The sequence below is a fragment of the Rana temporaria genome, chromosome 3, assembly GCF_905171775.1.
Source record: "Rana temporaria chromosome 3, aRanTem1.1, whole genome shotgun sequence".
NCBI classification, from domain to species: Eukaryota; Metazoa; Chordata; class Amphibia; order Anura; family Ranidae; genus Rana; species Rana temporaria.
Window position 1 is genome coordinate 362,922,063 of NC_053491.1, and position 23,950 is coordinate 362,946,012.

The following is a 23,950-nucleotide window of genomic DNA, read 5'->3' on the forward strand; positions in this document are numbered from 1 at the left end:
GGCAGTGAAGCTGGAGCTCTTCACTTCCTGGTTCCCTCACAGTGAATGGGGGGGTGGCAGCAGAGTGACGAGCGATCGCTCGTCCTCTGCTGCGGACGGTGCTGGACTCCAGGACAGGCAAGTGTCCTAATATTAAAAGTCAGCAGCTGCAGTATTTGTAGCTGCTGGCTTTTAATATTTATTTTTTGGCTGGTGATCTGCTGTGCTGGTTCCAGCTATCGTGGAAGTTCCAGCGCATGCGCAAGCTGATGTGCTGAGATGATTCCAGCTATCGGGAAAGTTCCTTCAATGACTGCGCAGGCGCAAACTTGCTGACGGAAATCTCCGAATTGTGGCCGGCATCCAGGGCGACGTGGATTTCGAGGTAAGTGGCCAGTCGGCCTCACGTCCTCGCTTCGCTCGCTCGGCCTCCTGGCTCTTTTTTTAACATCCTCCAATCCACGGGGATGTTAAAGAATGAGCCTGGATGCCGGGCGAGGTTCGGAGATTTCCGTCCGGAAGTTTGCGCCTGCGCAGTCATTGAAGGAACTTCCCTGATAGGGGAACATTGAGGACAAGTCACCGGACATCCGCTTTTAGAGGACAGAACCAGTGGCAACACAGAAGCAAGCAGATTGCACACAATAGTGTTGCCACTTTTAATAGGGAACATGAACATGATTAGATATTTATTTCAAATTTGAAGTTTTAGGTTTGACGTAATTTTAACTATAGTTCACATTTGTGTGTGGTTTATTTAAAATTAATATTTTTTTTTGTAAGAATTGGTTTACCACTTAATCACTTCAATATAGGGCTTTTATACCCACCTCAATACCGGGCCTATTCTGGTACTTCTCTCCTACATGTACAAATCATTCTTTTGCTAGAAAATTTCTCAGAACCCCCAAACATTATATATGTTTTTCTTAGCAGACACCCTAGGGAATAATAAATGGCGGTCATTGCAACTTTTTATCTTGCACGGTATTTGCGCAATAATTTTTTTAAACACCTTTTTTTGGGGAAAAAAATGTTTCATGACTTAAAAAATAACAAAACAGTAAAGTTAGCCCAATTGTTTTTGTAAAATATGCCGAGTAAATAGATACCTAACATGTCACGCTTTAAAATTGCCAAAGTTCGTTACTTAAAAATCTCTATAGGCGACGCTTTGAAAAAAAGGAGGTCAAGTGCTAGAATTGTTGCACACGCTCTAACGCACGCGGCGATACCTCACATATGCGGTTTGAACAGCGTTTACATACGTGGGCGGAACTTGCATATGCGTTCACTTCTGAGCGCTAGCTACTGGGGACAGGGGCGTTTTAAATAAAAAAATATATATATATTTTATTTTACACTTTATTTTTTTTTATTTATTTTTTGATCACTTCTATTCCTATTATAAGGAATGTTAACATCCCTTGTAATAATAATAATAGTGTGTGACAGGTCCTCTTTATGGAGAGATGTGGGGTCAAAAGGACCCCACATCTCTCCTCCAGGCTGAAAAGCATGAGATTGTGGGAAAAAAAAATGTCACCGATCTAATGCTTACCAGCAGCAATCGCGGCTTTGTTTACTTCCGGGTACATCACATCGCGCCCGGGACTCCGGCGGTCATAGAGATGACTGGTGACCATCTGGTCACCAGTCATCTCTATGCTTCCCATTCGTCGCTGGACGATTCTTTTTCTGGGGCCCCTGATGGCACGGGAAAGCCCGGAAAAGCAGCGGATGGCGGGGAGTCCCCTCCTGCCGCCTATAAGAACGATCATGAACGCTATGATCGTTCTTATGATGCGCAGAATCGCAGCCGGCAAATAATATCTGAATGATGCCTCTAGCTGCAGGCATCATTCAGATATCCCCTCACAAAGCCCAGGATGTCATATGACGTCCACCCGGGATGGGAGATCCCCCTCTGTGGACGTCATGACTATGGGCCGGTACTGAAGTGGTTAATATGTGTTATGATAATGCTGACATATGCCATGTTTTTTGTTCATGTGGATTTAAATCGGATTGTAAAAAGCAGCTGCCTGCTTCAGGTTATAAAACCCTGTGATTTAATCGTAGGAGATATTTAAATACCCCTGCCTTCCATAATGCTAAAGCACAAAAATCCTTTCAGTGAAAATCAACTTATAGGATATATGAACCCTGCAGCTCTAACAGACTGACACTTTGGGGGAGTTTGTAAATGCTTTGGACCTGTGTGTGGGCAGTTGTATATTTCTATAGGAGCTGTAGCACTGTAGAATTAAACCAGAAAAAAAAATCGGCCTATGATAATGTTATTTACATCATCATTATTCTTATTTACACTGCTGCTTGCAGGTTGTGCTCTCAGTATAATGCGAGTAAGTGGAAGAGACGTAAAAAATGTCAAGGTGTCAGATTCCAAACACCTTGTTGGCTCTTCTGCCATAATATAGATAGGTGAAGTGTTGGTTGTATTTAGTAGCAGCAGGGTGGATACAAATTGATGTTTTTTTTTTTTTTGTTTGTGTTTTTTTTTTATCAAATTTATTTTTAATAAAATTATTTAGGAGTAAAAATGTATCTAAGATAGTTTATTTTTATTTTTTTTTAAGATGCAATAATAATTTAGTTTATTCCGCATGAAATGGAGCTTGGTTATGTAGCCTAATGCCGCGTACACACGATCACTTTATGTGATGAAAAAAAATGACGTTTTGAAAAACGTCAATTAAAATGACCGTGTGTGGGGGAAAACGTTGTTTTATGTCTTGTGAAAAATGACAAAAAAAAATTGAAGCATGCTTCAATTTTTTGTGTCGTTTTTTGTGTCAATTAAAATGATAGTGTGTGGGCAAAACGACGTTTTTAAACCCGCGCATGCTCAGAAACAAGTTATGAAGCTAGCTTCAATGGAAAAGAGTGCTGAACGTAACCGCGCTTTGCTAGAGCATTTTGAAAAAACGATGGTGTGTAAGCAACGTCGTATTTTTAAAATGAAGTTTCAAAAACGTTGTTTTATTTCAGGATTTAAAACGTTGTTTTTTTTCATCACATAAAGTGATGGTGTGTACGCGGCATAAGGCTTTATATTGTGCAATAATAGGATTTTTGTACTCACCGTAAAATCCTTTTCTCTGAGTTCATGGACGGACACAGCAGCAATCTTGACTTGTGGGTATTCGCCTTTAACCATTTCGGGCCTATTTCGGCACTTTTCTCCTTTATGTAAAAATCCAATTTTTTTTGCTAGAAAATTAATCAGAACCCCCAAACATTATATATATTTTTTTTAGCAGACACCCTAGGGAATAAAATGGCGGTCATTGTAACTTTTTTTCTCGCATGGTATTTGCGCAATAATTTTTCAAACGCCTTTTTTTAGGGAAAAAAAACAGTTTCATGAATTAAAAAATAACAAAACAGTAAAGTTAGCCCAATTTTTTTGTATAATGTGAAAGACGATGTTACGCCGAGTAAATAGATACCTAACATGTCATGCTTTAAAATTGCGCACACACATGGAATGGCGCCAAACTTCGGTACTTAAAAATCACCATAGGCAACGCTTTAATTTTGTTTACAGGTTACTATTTTTGAGTTAGAGTAGGTCTAGTGCTAGAATTGTTTCACACGCTCTAACGCACGCGATGATACCTCACATGTGGGGTTTGAACTGTGTTTACATATGTGGGCGGGACTTGCATGCGCGTTCGCTTCTGCACGCGAGCGACCGCGACAGGGGCGTTTAAAATTTTTTTTTTTTACTTAATTTTTTTATTTTTACACTTTTTTGGACTTTTTTTTTTTTGATCACTTTTATTCCTATTACAAGGAATGTAAACAACCCTTGTAATAGGAATCAGTGTGACAGGTCCTCTTTATGGAGAGATGTGGGGTCAATAAGACCCCACATCTCTCCTACAGGCTTACAAGCATGAAATCGGTGAAAAATATTTCACTGATTACATGCCGACAGCCGCGATAGCGGCTTTGTTTACTTCCGGGTACCGGGCGTGACGTCATAACGTTGCGCCCGGCCCTCCGACGGTCATAGAGATGACTGTGACCGTCTGGTCACCAGTCATCTCTATGGTTCACCAACGAGCGCCGGCCGATTCGCTCTCCGGGCCCCCGATGGCACGGGAGAGCCCGGAGAAGCACCGGATGGCGGCGGGAGGTGGGGGACGTCCCCTCCCGCTGCCTAGAAGAACGATCGAGCGGCGGAACAGCAGCTGCAGGCATCATTCAGATATAACCGCTCAAAGTGGAGGACGTCCTACGGATCTGAAGTGGTTAATCAGGAGAGGACTAGGCAGAATACATGTTAAAGTGTTAATCACAAGTACCAAATGCCATTAGTGGAATGTTACCAATATGCCCAACTATGTCATTTTGTACAAACTCTGGCTCGTCAGAGCGACTTGGCGGTTTTTACTCCCATGGAACACTTTTGCACTCGATATGATGGCCTTAGAGGTCATATTTCTGAGATATATGCGATGTTGATGAGTTCATCAATTAAATTGAACTATATGCTCAATGGGAAGAGGATCTGCAGGAAACCCTTGATCTGGAGAAGTGGTATACGACAGCGTCTAAATCACTTATAAATACGTCCTATAATAGAAGCTAATTATAAAGTGTTGCTTAGATGGTATATGGTGCCGGCTAGGCTCGCCACCTTTGCACATGGGGCTACGCCTAAATGTTTTAGGGGTTGTGACCAGATTGGAACTACCTACCATATTTGGTGGACATGCCCAAAGGTCAGGAGATTCTGGATTAGGGTTTATAATTTTATTTATTCATTGATGCAGTTGAATATGGTTAAATCTGCAAAACAGGGTATTTTGGGTGACAGGGTGGCGGAGGCCTCTAGAGCCCAAAGGCGGCTGCTTACTTTTATTTTTATATCAGCGAAGATCACGATAGCTAGGAATTGGCGGTCCGCCTCTTTGCCATTCGATCAGCTTAAAAGGAAATTGTCATGGTTGATGTTCAACGAGAGACTGATGGCACTGGTTCAGGACAAAATGAAGATGTTCCATAAGGTTTGGGTCCCATGGCTTGCATATTTAACTAACGATCTAAGATCGCTGGCGATGTAGATATGGTTCTATCTTATCTCGCTCCCTTTTTTTTCTTCCTTATTTCTCTTTTTTCCTTTTCATTTCTACCTTTCAGGAGCTCTCAAACACGAGTCCTCCCGTCTAGGTTATAGCATTGACCGTAAAATGGGGTTAGGATTTTATGCTCGGGGACTCTTGGCCTGTGGGTCTTGGGGTTCCTAGGGAAAGCGCTAATTATTTATGTTGTTTATATTTGGTTACACTTTGTGCTGTACCCTAGAGTCTTCTTTAATTTTCTTATTCCGATATTTCTGTTTAATACTGTGTTGCACTTTATATTTGATATGTGGACCTTGAATGCGTTTGCTAACGCTCACTAATCTGTTGGGATGCTTTTGTTTTGTCATATATATCTTTTCAATAAACATAATTGGAACGCAAAGTGTTAATAACATTAAAAACTGTACAGTATCGCCCAGGGGTGGTCCCTCTGGGTACAACCCCTCTCCCTGCATCTCGCAGCTCAGTTCGTCAAAAAGCAGTACAAACAAAAAAAAGGAGGGGTGGGTGCTGTGTCCGTTCATGAACTCAGAGAAAAGGATTTTAAGGCGAGTACAAAAATCCTATTTTTGTACTCACCGTAAAATCCTTTTCTCTGAGTTCATGGACGGACACAGCAGCAATCTTGACTTGTGGGTATTCGCCTTTAACCACTTCGTTACCGGGCCTATTTTGGCACTTTTCTCCTTTTATGTAAAAATCAAAATTTTTTTTTGCTAGAAAATTAATCAGAACCAACCAAACATTATATATATTTTTTTTAGCAGACACCCTAGGGAATAAAATGGCGGTCATTGCAACTTTTTTTCTCGCATGGTATTTGCGCAATAATTTTTCAAATGCCTTTTTTTAGGGAAAAAAACAGTTTCATGAATTAAAAAATAACAAAACAGTAAAGTTAGCCCAATTTTTTTGTATAATGTGAAAGACGATGTTACGCCGAGTAAATAGATACCTAACATGTCATGCTTTAAAATTGCGCACACTCATGGAATGGCGCCAAACTTCGGTACTTAAAAATCTCCATAGGCAACGCTTTAATTTTTTTTACAGGTTACTATTTTTGAGTTACAGAGTAGGTCTAGTGCTAGAATTGTTGCACACGCTCTAACGCACGCGATGATACCTCACATGTGGGGTTTGAACGGTGTTTACATATGTGGGCGGGACTTGCATGCGCTTCTGCATGCAAACGACCGGGACAGGGGCGTTTTTAAATTTTTATTTATTTATTTATTTTTTTTACTTCATTTTTTTATTTTTACACTTTTTTTGACTTTTTTTTTTTTTGATCACTTTTATTCCTATTACAAGGAATGTAAACATCCCTTGTAATAGGAATCAGTGTGACAGGTCCTCTTTATGGAGAGATGTGGGGTCAATAAGACCCCACATCTCTCCTACAGGCTTACAAGCATGAAATCGGTGAAAAATATTTCACTGATTACAAGCCGACAGCCGCGATAGCGGCTTTGTTTACTTCCGGGTACCGGGCGTGACGTCATAACGTCGCGCCCGGCCCTCCGACGGTCATAGAGATGATTGTGACCGTCTGGTCACCAGTCATCTCTATGGTTCACCAACGAGCGCCGGCCGATTCGCTCTCCGGGCCCCCGATGGCACGGGAGAGCCCGGCGAAGCACCGGATGGCGGCGGGAGGTGGGGGACGTCCCCTCCCGCTGACTAGAAGAACGATCGAGCGGCGGAACCGCCGCTTTGATCGTTCTTCTGGTGCACAGAATCGCCAGCTGAAGACGGCGATATCTGAATGATGCCTGCAGCTGCAGGCATCATTCAGATATAACCGCTCAAAGTGGAGGACGTCCTACGGATCTGAAGTGGTTAATCGGGAGAGGACTAGGCAGAATACATGTTAAAGTGTTAATCACAAGTACCAAATGCCATTAGTGGAATGTTACCAATCTGCCCAACTATGTCATTTTGTACAAACTCTGGCTCGTCAGAGCGACTTAGCGGTTTTTACTCCCATGGAACACTTTTGCACTCGATATGATGGCCTTAGAGGTCATATTTCTGAGATATATGCGATGTTGATGAGTTCATCAATTAAATGGGAAGAGGATCTGCAGGAAACCCTTGATCTGGAGAAGTGGTATACGACACTTCTGAGGAGTCCAGAACCAACCCCAGAGAGTCGTGGTTAATGATTCTTACTCTGAATGGTCCAAGGTTATCAGTGGTGTACCCCAAGGTTCAGTGCTGGGACCCTTACTTTTCAATATATTTATAAATGATATTGGGTCTGAGATCAAAAGTAACATTTCTGTCTTTGCAGATGACACCAAGCTATGCAGTGGAATAACGTCCTTACAGGATGTCTCCAATTTACAAGCCGACCTCAATGCTCTGTCTAATTGGGCGACTAAGTGGCAGATGAGGTTTAATGTAGATAAATGTAAAGTTATGCACTTGGGGGCTAAGAATATGCATGCATCATACATACTAGGGGGAGTACAACTGGGGGGATCTGTAGTGGAGAAGGATCTGGGGGTTTTAGTTGATCATAAGCTCAATAATGGCATGCAATGCCAAGCTGCGGTTTCCAAAGCGAGCAAAGTCCTTTCTTGTATTAAGAGAGGTATGGACTCCAGAGACAGAGATATCATTTTGCCCCTGTACAAATCATTAGTAAGACCTCATCTGGAATATGCAGTTCAGTTTTGGGCACCAGTTCTCAAAAAGGATAAGCGGGGAACTGGAGAAAGTGCAGAGAAGAGCAACCAAACTGATAAGAGGCATGGAGGAGCTCAGCTATGAGGAAAGATTAGAGGAACTAAATTTATTCACTCTTGAGAAGAGGAGAATAAGGGGGGATATGATCAACATGTACAAATATATAAGAGGTCCATACAGTGAACTTGGTGTTGAGTTATTCACTTTACGGTCATCACTGAGGACAAGGGGGCACTCTTTACGTCTAGAGGAAAAGAGATTTCACCTCCAAATACGGAAAGGTTTTTTCACAGTAAGAGCTGTGAAAATGTGGAACAGACTCCCTCCAGAGGTGGTTCTGGCCAGCTCAGTAGATTGCTTTAAGAAAGGTCTGGATTCTTTCCTAAATGTACAGAATATAACTGAGTACTAAGATTTGTAGGTATAGTTGATCCAGGGTAAATCCGATTGCCTCTCGGGGGATCAGGAAGGAATTTTTTCCCCTGCTGTAGCAAATTGGATCATGCTCCGCTGGGGTTTTTTGCCTTCCTCTGGATCAACTGTGGGTATGGAGTTGGGTGTATAGGATTTTACTGTGTTTTTTTATTTTGTTTTTTGTGGTTGAACTGGATGGACTTGTGTCTTTTTTCAACCTGACTAACTATGTTCCAGGCGTTAAGTCGGTACCAATACTGACTTCTGAATGTTCAGTACCCACCCAAAGTCTAGGAGGCCCTGACAGGTTATAGACATGCCCTGCTCTAAGTCTGAGCTTGAAGTGGCTCTCAGAAAAAGATTGTCCAAGTAGCCCACGATAGCGATGCCTCGCTGTCTCAGCAGGGCCAGAATCGGGGTGAGCACCTTGGTGAACACCCTCGACGCCAATGCCAGGCCAAAAGGGAGGGCCACAAATTGATAGTGATCCTCCCCGACCGCAGAGTAGGAATCTCTGATGGCTGGTGCATATGGGGACATGCAAGTATGCGTCCTTGATGTCCAAGGATGCCAGAAAATCCCCTGGATGGAGTGCAGCTACAACAGAGCGAACTGATTCCATCTGGAACCTTCGTACTTTCACAAAGCAATTGAGGGTCTTGAGTTCCAGGATTGGATGCACCCCATCCTTCTTTGGTACTACAAACAGATTCGAGTAAAAACCCTGAAACCGCTCCTGCAATGAAACAGGTATGATCACCCCGCGTACCAGCAGATCCCGAACTGCCCCAAACAGTGTTTCCCGATGGGTCGGGGGAAGCTGGAGGTTGGGGGGCAAGAGAGAAACTCTATCTTGTACGCTGAGGAAACGACTTTGCAAACCCACCGGTCGAAAAGCAGAGATATCCACTAAGCAGCGAATCTGCGAAGATGGCCCCCCACCCGAGTGTCGGGCGGGGGCATACCTTCATGCGTACGCAGATTTTTCCGCAGGCTAGTTGGGTTTGGCGAAACCAGGGACGCTTTTGTCCCTCAGCCAACCTGGACCCGGAGTCATCCTCACTGTCCGAACGGTCACGGTCCGCATCCACTGACACATCAGAACCAGGGCCAGGAGCTGTAACAGGGCCCGACTCCATATCAGAGTTGTCCCCGGAAGATGGGGCGCTTTTTACCCCCCCCCCATGTTCCCACGCGCCACTTCCACCCTGGCAACAAAGGCCTCCAGAACCGCTGACATAGCATCCACAGATACCACAGGTGCAGGGGCACCAGTTGCTAACTAAGGAATTTCAGGGGAAGAGGCGTCTGCTTCCGATGCCATGCTGATTTACGTGTCTGACACCAGCAGGGGCGTAAGGCAAGCACACAGCCTACCCTCCTAGCTGCCGCAGAGAATGAGGGGCCCCCCAGAGGTCACTGCAAACAGCTGCCGTCCATCTCCCGCTTGAGGTACTCTCAGTACAGCCGCCCGTGTCACTCTGCTGCTCTGCCGCGTGTCCCGGGTGATCGCGCCGTACTGACCAGCACTAGAGGTCAAAATCCCTCTCAAAAGGGCCGCCCTGTAGAAAAAGGTGCGCGGCTACAAGAAAATGGGCGCCGATGAGAGAGAGAGAGAACACAGCGCCCGGCGCCGCCAAAATGTCCGCCGGCCGCATGCAAATAAAACAAAACACACATCGCAGCAGAGAACACCCAGAGCCCCCACATAGGCAGTGAATAGCACCCCCAGGAGAGTGGACCCACACAGCGCAGCCCCCGCCAGCGTATGGAGCCCCCCCAGGCGGACCCTCGTCGGACACAGCCAGCCTAGCTACCCAGAGCATAGGGAAGGAGGGGAGGAAGGGTGGGAACCCCTTAACCGTCCTCCCCAGGAATGTCCAGCTATGCCCCCTTGCTGAAGCAGGGGTACTGCTACTGCTACTTACTCTTCCTGCATGGACTCGCTGGAAGAATCCCAGACAGATCCTCTACCGTACGGTTACGGAGGTGACTGTCGGCCCGGCACGCTGTGACTTATAGCCCGGTCATATGTGTCCCGGAGCATGTAGCTCACTGGCCAACCCTGGAGCGCTGGGGCAAGTTGTGGATGGCCCAGCGCGTAGCTAAAGACTGGCACACGCTCGATGGCCGAAACTGGGGAGACTACAAGGATCTGATGTCCAGCCTGTTGCCCAGTCGGCAGTTGATAGCAGATCTCAGGAAAGAAAAAGAAAAGTAAAAAAAACTCCAGGACCCATGGGCCCGAAGGGAGCCATGTCCTTCTATGCTAGGCAGAAAAAAACTGAGCTGCCGGATGCATGGAGAGGGGTTGTACCCAGAGGGACCGCCCCTGGGCGGTACTGTACATTTTTTGATGTGATTAACACTTTAACATGTTTTCTGCCTAGTCTTCTCCTGATTGAAGGCTAATACCCACAAGTCAAGATTGCTGCTGTGTCCTTCCATGAATGGAAGAGAATTTTAAATTTTTTGGTAAACTCATTCAATGAATCCAAGCTGAGCTAACCTGCACTGTATTGATGATGAATTCACACAATTTCACAGTATACATGAGCTAAAACAAAGTTCAGGAATATTCCTTTATCCCATTGTTTTGCAAATCTATGTCCACTACAAACTGTATGATTGGATCGGTTCTGATATCTCCGTTTTACTAACCTGACCACTTATTATTCTAAATGGGAAACCTTTTTGTTTGCAAATATTAAAGATTCTAAATACCAGCAAGAATAAGTCCTTACATTTAAAGAGCCTCTGTCATTTCAGATCCATCGTGGCCACACCTATTAGCAGGCATCAACTCACCTGCTGCCGCCACATCCCTCACCTTGTTGTGTCACCACCACATCACCAGCTAAGCAACCTAAGCCTGCTTTTACCTCTTCTCGCTGAAAGGGGTTCGTTTGCTCAATAAAAAATATGCAAAGTGGTTGAAGGGAAGCTTCAGAATGGCAAAGATGTTTTATTACAAATTATGTGAGCAGACTGCAGTTTCCCTTTTAAGCCTTTAGGTAGGTGGGGTAAAGGGAGCATTTAAGGCCCCTTTCACATAAACGGATAGAATGGTGCTTTTAGCTGCGGATTCTACCGCAGCTAGAAGCACACAATGCTTTCCTATGACACCCTTCACACACTGCGTTTTTAGCTGCGGTTTTGTGCGAATAGAAAAAATGGAATTGAATGCATCCAGGTGCGATCTGGCGCAGCTATCGGCACATAACCGCAGGTAATCGCAGTGCACTGTGTCAGCTGCGTCTGGTATGAATCTTGAGGGGGAACTCCACGGCAAAGTTTTAATAAAAAAACGGCATGGGTTCACCCTCCAGGAGCATACCAGGCCCTTAGGTCCCTTATGGATTTTAAGGGGAACCCCCGTATGCCGAAAAACGGAGTGGGGGTCCCCCCCAAAATCCATACCAGACCCTTTTCCTGACCGACCGGGCTGCGTGCTCGGATAAGGGGTAAGAAAGAGCGAGCGCCCCCTCTCCTGAACCGTACCAGGCCACATGCCTTCAACATGGGGGGGGGGGTAGGTGCTTTGGGGTAGGGGGCGCCCTGTGCCCCCCCACCCAAAGCACCGTGTCCCCATGTTGATGGGGACAAGGGCGTATTTTCGACAACCCTGGCCGTTGGTTGTCGGGGTCTGCGGGTGGGGAGCTTATCGGACTCCGTGAGCCCCCTTTAATAAGGGAGCTCCCATATCCCGGCCCCCCCAACCTAGGTGAATGAGTATGGGGTACATCGGAGGGAAAAAATGGCAAAAAAACACACTACACAGGTTTTAAGTCATTTATTGGGCATCTCAGGGGGGTCTTTTCTTCTGCTCTCAGGTGCCTTCTTCCTTCTGCCAGGCTTCTCCGCTGTCGTCTTCCATCTCTTTTACCAGTGGGGGGGGGGGCCTGGTCTTCTCCCCTTTTCTCCGGTGTCCTTCTGCCGGGCTTCTCCGCTCTCTTCTTGCAGCTCTTTTACCGAGGGGGGGCGGACTTCTGTCACCTTCTCCCCTCTTCTCTTGTTCGATGTTGACACGTCGCTTCCTCCCGCTGTAATGCTGGGCACGCGGTGCGCACCGGTTTATATAGGCCTCTTATGACGTCACAGTCCCATCATGCTCTGGGTGGTGACGACATAAGGGGGCAGGGTCATCAGGTGATATCCGCCATTCTGTCTGGCTCGCGCTCTCTCTCGTGCTCTCGCTTTCTCTGATTCTCTCTCTCTCTCTCTCTCTCTCTCTCTCTCTCTCTCTCTCTCTCTCTCTCTCTCTCTCTCTCTCTCTCTCTCTCTCTCTCTCTCTCTCTCTCTCTCTCTCTCTCTCTCTCTCTCTCTCTCTCTCTCTCTCTCTCTCTCTCTCTCTCTCTCTCTCTCTCTCTCTCTCTCTCTCTCTCTCTCTCTCTCTCTCTCTCTCTCTCCTTTGTTTTGGCATGAGTTTGCTGTTTGCCCTGCAGCGAGGCAGAGCCTAAACAAAACTGGGTCGCTCTGCGCGCCCCCTGCATGTTGTGTGTGCCATGCACGCGCCTCCCGTCCTGTGCACTCCACTAGTCTCTAGTCCAGAGCAGATGTGACGATCTTCTCAACACTGGGAACTGCAAGATTGCAGCTGTCTCACTGGGTAAGGGTCTCTCTCATTATAGGGAATGTACAGCTGACTAGTAGGGGGGAGTCCAGGGGTCTCTGCTAGCGGTGTCCTTGTTACCTGCAGCGTTTAACCCCTTAGAACCCTGTATTGAGATGTTTATTAATTGATATAGGCAGCATGAGGGCAATATTTGAGGGCTTTAAATCCCAATAGAAAAATGTTAATCAAGAAAGCCAACTTATTATCCTGGTGATCCTAAAGTAATAGCCAATGGCTGTCATCACCTGTGCATAGTATAGTGCATAGTATAGATCAGGGTTCCTCCAGAGGTTTCCAGGGGTTCCTTAAACAATAAGCAAGTCCCGCCTCTCATTTAAGTTACCACTGACACCAGTGATCTGTTTAGCCATCTGTAAGGGGGGATTATTCACAAATGTATAAGGAGCATCCTTCCCAGTGACCATCGTACTAATGTACTGTGAGCTGTAGATGTAGTAATCATTAGGGGTTCCCTGAGCCTGGGAAGTTATGTCAAGGGTTCCTTCATGTTAAAAATATTCAGAGAGGCTGGCATAGATAATGATTTGCCTGCTTATAAACTGGAATATGTTTTGAATCTTTTACCCAAAAACATTCTTTAATGCGTAGTGCCTAAAAAAGCACGGTTTTGTGCATGGATAGGTGTGTGTGTGTGTGTGTGTGTGTGTGTGTGTATAAAATATATATATATATATATATATGTGTGTGTATGTGTGTGTATATATATATATATATATATATATATATATATATATATATATATATATATATATATTGTATTTCGGACCAGAAATACTGTAGATTGTGATTTTTTTTTTTTTTTTTTTTACACGTCATCGGCTTATTTATTTTTTAACAAATGCATCTTTCTTGTGGGGATGCAATTAAAATATATATTGGGTTATCATTTAAGGACAGTGGGGATTTCATGTTCCAAACCATTAACACTGTGATATAATATATATAGTGTGTGATATAATATATATAGTGTGTGTGTGTGTGTATATTAGGAATTTTGATATTTCAATGTTTACTTTTTTCATTGATTTTCATGCCTGCGCATTTCCTTTTTTTTTTCTCCATTGCCGTGCAGGCTAGTTAAAGGGTTAACCTGCAGGGCTGCTCCTGTTTTCAAGGGATTACGGTAATTCTGCATTACACAAGCAGAGGCTCGTATTCCTGACAGCAATTGACGGGGTCTGGAATTATTTACATATTTTATCTCTAGGGCAGAACGGAGTTAAAGGGTCAAACTGTCTAAAACTCCTTCGATAGGCCTCAGTAGTGAGCGTGATTCTGCCCCTCAGAGGTCTCACTCCTCCTGTTGCATTCTTTGAGAATTAAATGGAGATGAGCCTGAGCTTTTCTCAAAATTCCTGGGTGTGGGTGAAGCTGGGCTCTCAAGCGGGCCTTGGCTGGTTTGTTTTTGACGTTCACGTGAGTGCACAGCGGCGCTCTGGAATAAGGTATTTCTCATAATAAAAAAATAAAATAATAAAAACAGATACTACGCAGTATATCTTTCTGTAACCGAGGGGATTTAAGGATTTGATTAGTGACTTTACAAGCACTTTAAGTTTTGGATAAAGTGATGAGGGTTAGAACCACTTTGTTTTTATTGCTGTCTGCGTCCCCATTGGGGGAACATTTTGAGAAAGTAAGGGGAAAGTTTCCCAATGGGGATGCAGACCGCAACGGAACAGAACTTCTAACAATTCCATTCAATATTCACCTTTGGCCTTTTGGCGAAGATCAAGTGTAGTATCAGTTTCTAACAGTGTCCAGTAGGGGTGCTCCGCCGTGGCCTTTTGGTAGGAATGGCTGGCTGTATGGTATCCCTGCTGGTATGATGGGGTTCTGAAGATTTGTCCTGTAGGAACAGAAACTCGGGCACTGGGTAAGATGGGGCAAGGAAGTAATTCCACTGTCATGTACTTGAGGGAACCAGTGCCTCCTATTTTGGATGGTGCTGCCTGGTCAGGTCATGGGCTGGGGAGGCAGAGAAGCCGCGGTGTCGGTGCCCCTGGTAGTTGGTTGCCTCATGGGTACTTTTAGTATAACTTGAGCCTGGGAAACCCACGTTGAGATCAAGCATATGACCAAATTACCTGTTGCTATTTATGCACTGCACCTCTTGGGCTAGGGCTTTTGGCTGAGACTGGGGCAATTTTTGTTACCAGGCCACAAGGCCTAGCCAATGCACTTGCACTAACAATTATTTATTTTAATAATTTTTTTCTTTCCATGTGTTTTGACGTGCACTTTTTTACATGTTTCTTTTCACTTGGATGGATGGTGTTGGTCTTCAGGCCTACCCTGTAATCTAGGGAGAAGGTGTGTGGCCATCAGGTTCTATTCTCCCCTGATCTGGGGGGGGTCTCTCTTCGGGAGAGCCCCTAACCTAGAACTCGGTAGTTGGCTTTGGCTGACAATGAGGGGAGGGGTCTGCCAGGCCTTTTAGCTAGATGGACCACAAGTGTGTCTTGCCCCTGTCAGGAGCCTTGCGTCCCAAGGGGTCAGGCAAAGTCCTCCTCTGGGAGGTGAACTAGACACACCCTTAAAGGATAAGTTCACCTTTGGGGGAACATGTTACATGTTGTACCTGTTTTTAGGAACTTATAACCTCCCCCCTTCGCTGGCTCTAGTGACAGCAAGCAGAGGATCTTCTCCCCTATTTGCTGTCACGATAATAAAAAAGAAAAACCTTGGCAGTGCAAGGCTCCCCTCCCCGGCTATGTCATTCAATCAAAGAGTTCTGTGAATGGGAATCTACAAGTACCGACCGCCTTCGGCTGTCAGCTTGTAGTTCTCATTGAACTATCATAGCGCTCTGGTAGTTCGATGTCTCTTCCTGTCGGTGTGTATCTGCCTGCACATATGAGGTGTGGGCAGACAGATACACTGACAAGTCTGCAATTCTTTTCATGCTCCAAGTAAAAAAAATGTTTTCCTGCAAAAAGATGTGCGATTTAAATTTTTTTTTACAGAGTGCGCTGTTTTTGTGTGTGTTTTTTGCAAGCGCTGTTCTGTTTAACAGGAGTTTTGTTTCTCATCACGAGAAAAAAGTAAATCAAACGGTATTCAAAAACAATGACGTTCGCAATAATGAATTGTGTGAAGATTTTCAGGAGTTTATTGCCATTATCCGTTATGATCCATTCAGTGCTCTTGCAGGCCGGGTTTGTGTCACTTTGATTGAGCAGTGCCTGGGATCTGGCCTGAGACTGCGCTTCCAGCATATTCATATCCATCTATAAAAACATGGACGCCCCCGCCCATTCTGGGTCAAACTATCGCCCCTTGCACAAAAGTCTCGGAGTCATCTTCGACACCAACATGACAATGGATGCACAAATAGGGTCAGTAGTGAACGGATCGCACCATCTGTTGCGCCTACTACGCAGACTCACCCCCTTTATTCCAAAAGAAGACATAGCAGTCGTGGTGGGAACAATTACTCCAGACTCGACTATGCTAATGCCCTCTATCTTGGACTCCCAAAGTACCAAATCACTCGTCTGCAAGTCGTTCAAAATACGGCCGCTCGACTTGTGACTGGGAAAAAAACATGGGAATCAATCTCGCCTTCACTGAGATCCCTTCATTGGTTATCAGTAAAAGACAGAATCACTTTCAAGGCACTCTGTCTAACGCATAAGTGGACTTGCCCCCCAATATCTATGCGAGAAACTAAAGGCTCACAACACCAATCGCATTCTGCGATCCACCAACCAAAATCTACTCCAGATACCCAAAACCAGATACAAATCCAAAGGAGAACGAAGTTTTGCGGTCCAAGGACCTAGACTATTGGGTGTCAGGGCAGGGAAAGCTACATCTTCACATGTAGGAGATGGAAGCTGAGTCACTGCTAGGAAAGGGTGCAGGAATAACTGAGCTGCTGAGTCACTGCTAGGAAAGGGTGCAGGAATAGCTGAGCTGCTGAGTCACTGCTAGGAAAGGGTACAGGAATAGCTGAGCTGCTGGGAGCAATTTCAATGCTTTTGCTGTGAATTTCTTCAGCGCCTCGCAGCCACTTGTGTGACATTAGCAAATAAATATTTGCTAATGTCTTCATGCTTCTCCTCCCGGACAGTCAGGAAGTGGGTCCTGAGACCCGATTGGCCAGGGAGTCTTAGCCGCCACTGCCTACATTTATGATAATACAATTCATTTATAGAATTTACGTATTTGGGGAGGAAGGACATTGTACTGTGCAACCACCCTCTCATGCTTCAGTGTGTGTGTATAGAAAGCTGCAGTGAATGCAGAGAGGTGGCGGTGCAGAAATCTGAGAACAACCTTGCTCTGTATTGGGACAGTTTAGATAAGAGGGCAGCCTTGGTGCAGACGATGCATACCAGGATGATAATTGGAGACCCACAGCAATGTAGGTCATGACCCGTCAGTCTGTTATTTGTGCATTATTCTCATGTTAGTCAGAAGCTGGCCTTCAATAACATGAAGAGAAATTGACGCTTTGTTCTAAAAAGTGTGGAATGGGGTTGGGCCTTCCTGGTGATGGCTGCTTGGGGCTGGCTTATGCCGGCTCCATGTCTTCCGCATCAGTGACCCTGTGCTTTCACACGCCCGTCCCCAAGGTGGTCACATACTGCTTGTGCTTTAACCCCTTGAAATGTACAGGCTGAGGGTTTTTTTATTTTTTAGCCATACACTTGAATGAAATCAGCTGTTGGCCTTATTTTTGTTATGGTGCTTTCTCTTAAGCTTGCTTATCATTTTATTTAATTGGAGCTGAATTTCCACTTTTTAATAGGCCAATATGTCCGAATTTCCAGAAGCAATGTGCTGTTAACTGTTGTGTGCCATTTCGGTTATCTGTACAGTGTTTAATCCCAGGGAGATTATATACAGACACGGGATCCCCGGATACAGAGGCTGTATCCAGATCTGGAATTTGGGAAGGTTGTATTGTGGACATACCTTTACATTGAGCTCCTTCCTTGGGGTTCCATCCACCTACCACTGATGTCACAACCCCACACTACTAATGGGGCAATTATTTCCCTCTCTGCAGTAGTTTTCATTCTGGTAGGTTTACTTCAAAATGGAGCTAACATCATATATGTAAATTTTAGTAATACGTCTGTAATACCCTTCCAGGTAGATTTAATCGCTCCCCTGACGGAGCACATCTGCATTTCTCCTCAGGACACAGTTCTCTGTAGTTATACTGCAAATATTTCATTGTTCTCTTAGGCCGTACGTATCATGTTCTGTTTTGTGGTCTTATTCAATAATCGGGGCTAATTGCAATAATATGAAGCAACCAATCAATCAATTCACGTTGCTGAGATCGCACCAGGAAAACATGAGTTCTGATTTGCTGCTCTGGGTTTCTGCACTGGAAAATTCTGAGTATTCCCTTCTGCAGAATGTAGGACTTGTGGCACAGAAGGATGATGGCATTTATTATCCAGCCATGCTTTACACAGTCGTCCCCCCCCCCCCCCCCCCCCCGCCTCCCGCAAAACCACTCAGACATACTGTTATATAACCATCTGACAGTATCCAGAAGCCCAGCACAGGCTAGAACAGCAATGGCTGCCAACGTTCTTATGTCCAAACCAGCTTGAGTATGGATTTCTGTCACTGCCTCTTTTTAAAAGAACACAGAACTAAATAAAAAGCTATTTAGTATAAATTGAGCTTTCCGTTGGTGACGGTGTAGAAGTTTCTCCATCCTTCACCTATTGTCAGGTGGTAGCTTAGTTGAGTGTTTAGTCCTGGGGAGGGGTGGGGTATAGTGGAAAATGCAACGCTCTACCCGACTGCTAATGGTGACACCGCCATGTACAGCAGCATTCAGGCGAGCATGTCAGGAGCCCACCCAGTGTTTAATTGTGACCTAATTTACTCTGTGGTGTCGGCTCAAACACATTTGACATGTTTAAAGGGTCAGTCCACTCAAAAAGATTATTCCATTTCTGGGTGCCCATTATGAGGGTTGGTACTATCCTTCTGCTGAGTTCCTGAGTCTGCACACGGGCTCTACCAACCTTATGATAAGCTCCCACCATTTCTGTGTGGAGTTCCTTGGTCTGCACTACTGCTGGGCCCATTATGAGGGTTTTCCACTGTCCCTTTTTTAGGTTTGTATTTATTTCATAATATGGAGACTGTAAAATGAGGAGTTAGAACACATGTGGATAGGAACAGCCAAAACTTCCAGGTGAGTAGCCACGGAGTCTAAAACAATGGCAGTTAGGTTCCACTGTTAGCCTCTGAAAATGGCCACTCATCCTTTTTCTAAGTTTATGTTTCTTCTCTTATGCTCGTACACAGGACCGGGTTTTCCGACGGGAAAACTGTGAGGGGAGCCATTTGTATGCTCCCTCACAGTTTTTCCGACTGGAAAACTGCCAAACTCGCCGGCAAAAAAAAGAACCAGCTCTTTTTTTTTTTTTTTTACCCCCGTCGGAATTCCCGACTGACTTTTTCCCGTCGGAAATCCCAAGCATGTGTACGGGGCTTTAGACATGCAGGCAACATTAGAAAGTATACTTTATGGCTAAAGGGTTGTGAACACCTGACTGTCAAACCTATATGAGCTTGTTGGATATCCCACTCCACAACCATGGCCATTAATATGACTTTTGAAGCCCACTCCTTTTGCGATATCCACACTTGAGGGAAGATTTTCCACACAACTTTGGAGCATGTTTGTGCCCATTGATGGGGTCAAGTACAGATGATGATGGATGAGAAGTTCTGACTCAGTCGGTGTGTCAGTTCACCCTAAAGGTGTTCAGTAGGGCTGAGGTCAGGGCTCTGTGCAGGCCACTTTGAGTTCTCTACACCAAATTAGTTAAGCCATTTCTTTATGGAGCTGGTTTCGTAAACGGGAGGACAGTCATGCTGAAACAGAAAAGGTCCTTCCTCAAATTCTTACCACAGGTTGGAGGAGCACAGTTGTCTAGAATGCCTTTGCTGAAGCATTAATAGTCCCCTACGCTGGAAACGCCTGAACTCAGTCATTTGGAGGGAGGGATCCACTTATGTTTGGCCATATAGTGTAGCTGTAATGATCAGGCTCTCACACACATGGTGTATTTCTTTGCAGTGCAAAGAAGTGCAATTTTTCAAAAAATATATTTTGAAGCTGTCTGAATACACTTAGTTGTTATCATTAGTCAGCAGTTTGCCTATTACTTTTTCCCTCTTAGCAATATTGCTGAGTTCCTGGTAGGTTTTTTAGGCTTCTAATGCTCCTTGGACCCTGCGGCAGGCTGATGAACAAAACCAGTAAACAATTACTGGTGCCGAAACTCCAAACAGTCCCAAGAGGCACCAAAAAACACATAATCGCTTCTTCAGCTGAGTCCAGGGAGAGAAGAGGCCATCTCATCATTATTAATGTGTCATCTCTGCCTGGGATAATGCCGCATCTGATGGTTTCCAAAATTGGTCTCATTTCACAACCTGCAATTCTGGCACTAAGAGTGTAGAGTAAAGCTACTCATGGAGTTTAATGTCTGTCTTGGAAGCCCCTGCCATTCTCTGGGGCCGCAGGCTGGTTCAGAGGCAGTAGAAGTATCAATGCGTATTGAGAGAATCCAAAGAGTTTTTATATTACACTTAACCCACAAAAAAAGCCCCAAAACCAGAAAAAAGTCTTGATTCAGAATCTTAAAAGGAATTTAAATGCTAATAATCCAGGAGTGAGGAATACGTTGACCTTTACAAACTTGACAATTCAGTTTTTAGTGGAAACTGTTGGGTTAAAGTGCCATCTCCAGCCACAATTGCAAAGTTTACAATTTAATCGGGTTCCTTAAATTGCTGGGGGCGTCCAGTGGTGAGATTTCCTGGCAGTTGTTTGTGTTTTTGCCCCTCCCAAAAACCCTTAACAAAGGTGTCGGTCTCATAAAATTGTTTATTTTATATCTCCATCTAGACGAGGATGACGCCATTGTTTGGTTTTGTATCAGTTGGGCGATATTGGTAGATCCTTTAAGGACTTGAGTTGGCCTGTAACATACATTTGTGAATTGTAGTTAAGTGCCTAGGATGTTTTGGTTGCATTTTATTTATTCAACAAGCATTCTTCTAATGAACAATTTTTATTTTTTTCTGCATGTTTTTAGGGCACAGTCTTCAGCCTGGACACTGAGGAAGACGATGTTCCGGGGCTAATAGTCGAGGACAGCAACGACATCTACATTCTTACCAGTGACCACTCTGAGCAGGTCAGCCCCCCTGAGAGCCTGGCCGTCTCCTCCTCCTGGCACACAGAGAGCCTTCCCACCTCCCTGGGGCCTGAGTCCTGGCAGCAGGTGGCGATGGATCCTGAGGAGCTGAAGAGCCTGGACAGCAATGGCGGGGCCGAGGAGCGCAGCGAGAACAACTCGTCAAACTCTGACATTGTCCATGTGGAGAAGGAGGAGATTGCGGAAGTCATCGAGGAGGCTGCTGTGGTGGAACAGAGACTGGAGCAACAAGAAGCTGAGGCGAGGGAAATACTGGATGCCCCTGCAGCAGTGGCAATAGCTCATGCTGCAACCCCTCCAACTGAAGAAGAAATTCCCCCTCCTCCTGTAACACAACCAGAGCCCCCAAAAGTGGACATAACCATAAAGGGAGTTTCAGAAAAGGAGCCCCCGGCCACCCTGGAGGAATCCAAAGAGGAGATCCAGGTCACCCCTCCATCAGAAGCAGAAAAAATCGAAGCTGCCATTTCCCCACTTCTGCCTCCACCCAAGATAGAAGAGGAGAAACCCGTTTTCCTTCCTGAAGGAAAATCCATTCTGCTGTATGGGGGAGCAGCAGCTGTGGCCATTTTGGCAGTGGCCGTGGGTATGGTGGTGGCGCTGAGAAAGAAGTAGCCTGGCCAGGTTAACAGAAGTTTTGCTTCTCCCTCTAATAAAAGTCTGTGACCAGTATCCCTTCTTGTATGCCTACAATGCTCGTTCCCCTGCCAGTACAAAGATAAAAAGCGAATTTCTTATACAGCAAGGGGCTCCTCCGAATTACACAAGACCTCCCTGCTATCGGCAATAATCCCTCTGTTCACTGCACAGGCTTGCCTATGGCTGCGACCATCACTGCCAGGCCTCTTTTGTATAATTTCAGCACTGTGGCACAAAAACATGGATGCACAGTGGCTCAGTACTATATTGCTAGCGGCCATCTTTAAATACCAAAAAGTTGGAAGAAAAAAATAGAGGGAAAGTCTTGGATGGCCTGTGGCTTAGGTCTGATTTTTAGGTACAGAAAGTTATAGCCAGAGCTACATGGGCGGGAAGGGGGACAGATATAATACTATTTTTGTACAATGCCCACTTATTCTGAATAAAAAAATATTGTTATTCTGTCTTTACAAGACTTGGCAGGAATTTTATTCCATGCCAAAAAGCAGGTGGTGTTTGAACACCAAAAAATATATAGTGGCAGATTGTCACTAGAGGTAGTCATCCTTGTTGCAACAATGCATTAAATTTGAGGTGGAAGTCATCCAACTTTTGAAGCGGAACTCCAGGCAATGTCGACCCCCCCTCTCCAGCCACCCCCAGATTTTTTTTTATTTATTTTTTATATATAAGAAACAAACACATTTTCATACCCTTTTCTAGCGTTATTTAGGCCGGCCTGGTGAGGTCTCATGAGGGTTCCCCATCAGCCAGCTGTGGTGGGCTTTCTTTCAAAACTAAACGGTGCCCATGTTGGGACATGTGGGTGCCACTAAGTTCTGGGGTACTGGAAGCCTAGCCTGTGTGATGACATGCCCCTAGTGGGTGTGTAAATGACAGGCTGAGCTCGCAGGAGATGGACCGAATGACATACTGTATAAGTAAAGCTTGACAGGCTTTTTTTTTTCCATGGCAGGGGTGGCTCATGAAATTAAAAGTTCCACTTTAAAATTCCTGAATGCCTGAGATGATTATAAAAACGGCAAATTAATTTTGACCTTGGACCAGGTCCGAGACCCTGGGTATACAATTATGCAAACAGCAAAAAAAACAAAAACGCACAATTTGGGGCTACTGCAACGCACGTAAAATCACGAAGAGGAAAATATGTCCCTGTGGGTAAAATGTTCCACTTATTGACCAATATCTGGGTTAGTATATAGTTTCAGTGGTGATATAGACACGTAGGTGATGGGTGTTTTTTTTATTGGTCTGTCCTGATAAAGGGCAGCTCAGTGGATTAGTGGTTACCAGCACTGTGGTCTTTGGTTCAAATACCAAGCAGGGTAGTGTCTGCTTGGAGTCTCCCTGTGTTTGGGTTTCTTCCCACACTCCAAAGACGTACTGGCATGTTTGGTTCCTGTCTAAATTGGCCCTAGTATGCAAGAAAGGGACTTTAGATTTTAAGCTCCTTGAGGGTGCAGGGACTGATGTGAATGTGCAGTATGTACAGTGCTACATAATTTAACACCACAATATAAATGCTAGTAAAGAGTTATATTTCTATGATTCATTTTCCTCTATGTTTTCCTGCAGGTCGCTGCAGCCCCAATTTTTTTTATTCCTGCAGCTCACTAGATACTAAGGGCACACTGGGAGTTGTAGTTCCCCAACACACAGAGCTGCAAATCAAGCCAACCTTACCACAGGCCTTAGTTTAGCTTAGAAAGCCCAGAGTTTTGGGTTTTATGGTGGAGAGGACAAGCAAGCCTCTAATGTTATTTTTTTTTTTCCTTGTCAATCACAAGACATGCTGACAATCTTTATAGACTTCCCCCCCCCCCCCCCCCCCAATCCTCTTGATGAAATGTCTTGCACACCTTGGGAGAGATGAGAGTTGCCAATGTTCTGGAAAAGTTTGCTGCAAAGATCTCTATTTTGTTTTTAACAAGAGAAAACACTTATTTTATGGAGTACCACATTGTAAATTGTAGAGAATTAAAACAAAGAGAAGAAATCCTTTCTGGTCTCAGGAGACTCTCCTTTCTTTCGCTTTGGTTTGGTTCTTGCTTTAGGTTTTCTCTGGGATTCTAGCGGGTGGCTTTGTGTGTCGCACACTTCTGACTGCTTTCTATTAGCTAGATTCAAGTATACCGCCGCATCTTTGCGGCGGCGTAGCGTACCGTATTTACGCTACACCGCCTTAAGTTAGATAGGCAAGTACTGTATTCACGAAGTACTTGCCTCCTAACTTATGGCGG

The 23,950-nt window shown here is 44.9% G+C and overlaps 1 protein-coding gene across 2 annotated transcripts in view; it reads left to right on the forward strand.

Annotated features, from left to right (window-relative positions):
* The window catches only part of BCL2L13 (BCL2 like 13), a 64,112-nt gene extending 40,402 nt beyond the window's left edge, over nt 1-23,710 (forward strand). For both annotated transcript variants that reach the window (XM_040345337.1, XM_040345336.1), the window contains one exon: nt 20,928-23,710. In XM_040345337.1, coding sequence (XP_040201271.1) covers nt 20,928-21,665 — 738 coding nt within the window. In that variant the 3' untranslated portion in view covers nt 21,666-23,710. The remainder of the gene's footprint in view (nt 1-20,927) is intronic.
* Nucleotides 23,711-23,950: the final 240 nt, after the last annotated feature.